The 3,926-nt window shown below is 39.6% G+C and overlaps 1 protein-coding gene across 1 annotated transcript; it reads right to left on the bottom strand.

The window, feature by feature from the left end:
- Positions 1–1,389: 1,389 nt before the first annotated feature.
- Positions 1,390–3,471, bottom strand: LOC141655578 (putative mitochondrial protein AtMg00860). The gene is made up of 2 exons (XM_074462650.1): positions 3,330–3,471; positions 1,390–1,751 (listed from the first exon to the last, which is right to left on the bottom strand). The coding sequence occupies exons 1-2, from the start codon at positions 3,469–3,471 to the stop codon at positions 1,390–1,392; spliced, it is 504 nt and encodes a 167-aa protein (XP_074318751.1).
- Between the last annotated feature and the right edge of the window lie 455 nt (positions 3,472–3,926).

The raw sequence follows: 3,926 nt of genomic DNA, 5'->3' as shown, positions 1-3,926 counted from the left end.
ATCTATAATCGTTTTGAGACCCATGCCGAGACGAAACCGACCAATCTAAAACGATCCGGTCGAAAGCATATTTTTACGCCGCCGAGCGTGGCTTTCAAAAGACCGTTGTATGTCCACAGATCATGCCGGGCGTGCAGGTGGGCCCATGTCCACAGTACTGCGACTCTTCGAAGAGGCGCAGCTACTGCTGTGTTTTTAAAAGACGGTTTTGAGCATGCTTTTGATATAAACCTTACATTAATAATACAAAATAAAAGTACAATAAATAAAATAGGTTTTTACACCCTCAGACTTACATGTTAGCATCGCGAGATTCAACTAAATCATTTTTTAGTGGTAACTTGACTCGATCTATGCAAATATGAAAGTGCCCTTGAAAAAGGATTTAAAAACACATCGATTAATTATGGTGTAGTGGTCAAATTGGTCGGTCATGCAAACGTGACTGGTACTCAGAATGTCTGAGCTTACATGGTCAATTGATCAAGCACTTAAGCGTCGAAAAGCAAGAGCGCGGTCTTAGAATGCAAAGGGAAAAGAGAAGGGCGGACACTTGCGTACCAAATATGGACACTGAATGTCTCTATTTATACGAATCACACGAAGGAATTACGGTAAGAATAGGATACGGAAGGAAATATCCGGAAACGGCCGACTTAGGTTGAAACATGGAAACTTGGACAAAAAGAAAGCCTTGAGAAAAGGCGCAGTAGGTGCTGTGTCCCTTGGAAGAGGCACAGCACTTACTGCGTCCTTTCTCGAGTAGTATTCTTCTGCGCGAAAAAACGCGTTTGACAGCCTGTCGTATTTTATGCATAGCTTTCTCTACAAGACTCAGATTAAGGTGATTTCGATGGAGTTGGAAAGCTAAGAGAAATAACTAGAACTTACTGTGAAATAGGCCAGACCCAAAAAAGTCGTTATCACATCGTAAAATGGGCCTAAATATCGGGTTGTCATTTTAGCTAAATGAAATGCACATTTTGTAATGTAAACTTTAAGTTTAGCCCAAATAAGTGACATGAGACTCAAAATGAGATATATTCATAAAATTTTATGGCATCCTAACGTTAGGTAGACAACACATTGCTTTTACTCGGGATTTGACGGTTTTAGGAAATGAAGACGGTTTTGACCTGGACTCCAAATGTACTTTAATTACTGCCAAAACGACCGTAATGACACCTAGATGACAACCAAGGGGTAGACACAAGTGTATGAGTTACCTTTTATTAACCGATTTATAAAACATCATAAAATCGCGACATATGCTAAGCATGCGGCCCAATCATCACTAGGTATTTGGCGGGAGGTGCAGAAACGAGGTGTCTACAGAACTGTAGTCAAAAGTTCCTTTAAGGTTTGGAAAGTCGTCTCACAAATTTCATCCTATTGAAATATGGTGTCTTTCCTCATCAAAGTTGTCATCAGCCTAGCAATCTTGGAAAAATATTTCACGAACCTCTCGTAATATCCAGCTAAACCCAAGAAGCTCCGAATTTCGACAACATTCTTCGGTGCTTCCCAGTTTGACACTGCCTTGATCTTACTAGGATCCACAGCTACACCATCCTTTGAAATCACGCGTCCCAGAAAGGCCACCTTCTCCAAATAGAACTCACATTTGGACAACTTAGCATATAATTGGTTATGACGCAAAGTTTGCAATACCAATCTCAAATGCTCCTCATGCTCTTCATTAGTCTTGGAATATACTAGAATATCATCAATGAAGACCACCACGAATCTATCTAAAAAAGGACTGAAGACCTGGTTCATGAGATCCATAAACACTGCTGGCGCATTTATCAAACCAAAAGGCATCACCACATACTCATAATGACCATACCGCGACCGAAAAGCTGTTTTAAGAATATCTTCATCCTCAATCCTCAACTGGTGATAACCTGATCTTAGATCAATCTTTTAAAATACCCCATCTCCACTCAACTGGTTAAAAAGATCATCTATCCTTGGTAAAGGATACATGTTCTTCACGGTAACATGATTTAGCTCTCTGTAGTCGATGCATAACCTCATACTGTCGTTCTTCTTTTTCACGAACAAAACTGGCGCACCCCAAGGCGATACACTAGGTCGAATGTATCCCTTATCTAACAACTCGTTTGGCTATTTCTTCAACTCTTCCAGCTCCTTTGGTACCATGCGGTACGGAGCCTTAGACATAGGTCACGTCTCTGGTTTAAGCTCTAAACTGAAGTCAATGTCCCTCTTATGAAATAACCCCGGTATCTCCTATGGAAAGACATCATTGAACTCACCCACAACCGGTATCTCTGATGCTGATGGCTTCTCGATGCGAGTATCCCTCACATGGCAAAGCACCATAGGACATCCCTTCCTTAAATATTACTTTAAAGTCATAGCTGAAATCATCTTAACCTTGGGTTTCATCACAAACCTCTGACATGACACTCTAATCCCCTTAAGCCCCTTTAAAGACACCTTTTCCTGACGATAGTCTATCTTAGCCTCATACTTACCCAATCAATTCATCCCGACTATGACCTCAAACCCATCCAAAGGAAACTCGAGTAAGTTAACCCGTAAGTCTACTTACCCAACCACATAGACACCCCTTTATACAACTTATGACATGACACCGACTCCCCTGATGGTATAAACACATTATCTTTTACCAACTCAAACTCCCCCAAACCCATGGTTAAAGCATGACTTCTAGACACAAACGAATGGGTATCCCCCTAATCAAACAAAACAAAAGTTAGTTTATGGTTAATAAGAAAAGTACCGACGATTTGCGCATCATCCTTTGTCGCCTGTTTACACATCATAAACAGTTCACCACTATTCTTTGAATCCCTCCTCCTTGCACCGTACTTGCTGATGTAGTACACTTGGCCACCGAATTCTGGTTCGCATTGTTGTTCGGGCGCTGATAAGATCCACCATTATTGCGGTTATAGCCGCCATTGTTGTTGTTGTTGTTGTTGTTGTTGTTGTTGTTGTTGTTGTTGTTGTTGTTGTTGTTGTTGTTGTTGTTGTTGTTGTTGTTGTTGTTGTTGTTGTTGTTGTTGTTGTTGTTCTAACCGCCCTGACTATTCCATGACCCAGATGGTCTGTTACTTGCCATACTCTTACTCGGAGCCTGCAAATAGTTACCCTGACATGATCGCTGGAAGCCTCCTCCTCCAGCACTTACTCAAATCGCTTGTGGCCTATCCCACCACAGTTGAAGTAGTTTAAAGTAGAGTTATCACTAGCGCTCCGACCACATTTTCCCCCAAAGCGAGATCTTCCACTAAAGTCAGACCCACCAGAATAAGCTCAAGCCTGGTTATGGTTACCACACTTGAAGCTTGTCTGGTTACCACCTTCATTCTCAGCCTTCCGTTTCTCACTCCCCTTTTCCTTGGTCTCCTTGTCCATGTCAACCAACCTCTTAGCAATTAATTCTAGATGTGGAGATTGCGGAGGTGAACATTGCATTACTGGGTCTCACTATGACATGGGAAATGGGCTTGACGGCAGTGGTACTCGGAATTTATTCTCTACAAATCGAGTGATTTCCTTACATAATGTTGTGAGATAAAATAATTCCCACCATATGGTTACTTGAAAAATAATTCCCACCATATAGTTAAGGTAGGATGGGATAACCCAATGTAAAAGGATTGGAAAGAACATATACTTAGAATTTCTATAAGTATTGTCTTGTAAAAAATTTATTCTCTATATATTGCTACTTTGATTTTTATTTATTTTTTAATTTTAAGAAGACATATTTAGGTATATATTACGGATTATAATTATTTGACATATAATATTATATAATAATAAATTTCAAATTAGAATTATGATAAAAGAATTTAAAATATTTGATTTTTTATTTGAGTATTTTAATATTAGTTTAAAAAAAACTTTTTGATCGATTTATTTTTTGT

This window comes from Silene latifolia, chromosome 5 (genome assembly GCF_048544455.1).
Source record: "Silene latifolia isolate original U9 population chromosome 5, ASM4854445v1, whole genome shotgun sequence".
Lineage (NCBI taxonomy): Eukaryota > Viridiplantae > Streptophyta > Magnoliopsida > Caryophyllales > Caryophyllaceae > Silene > Silene latifolia.
The sequence above is the reverse complement of the archived record's forward strand: the minus strand, read 5'-3'. Positions and strand labels throughout refer to the sequence as shown.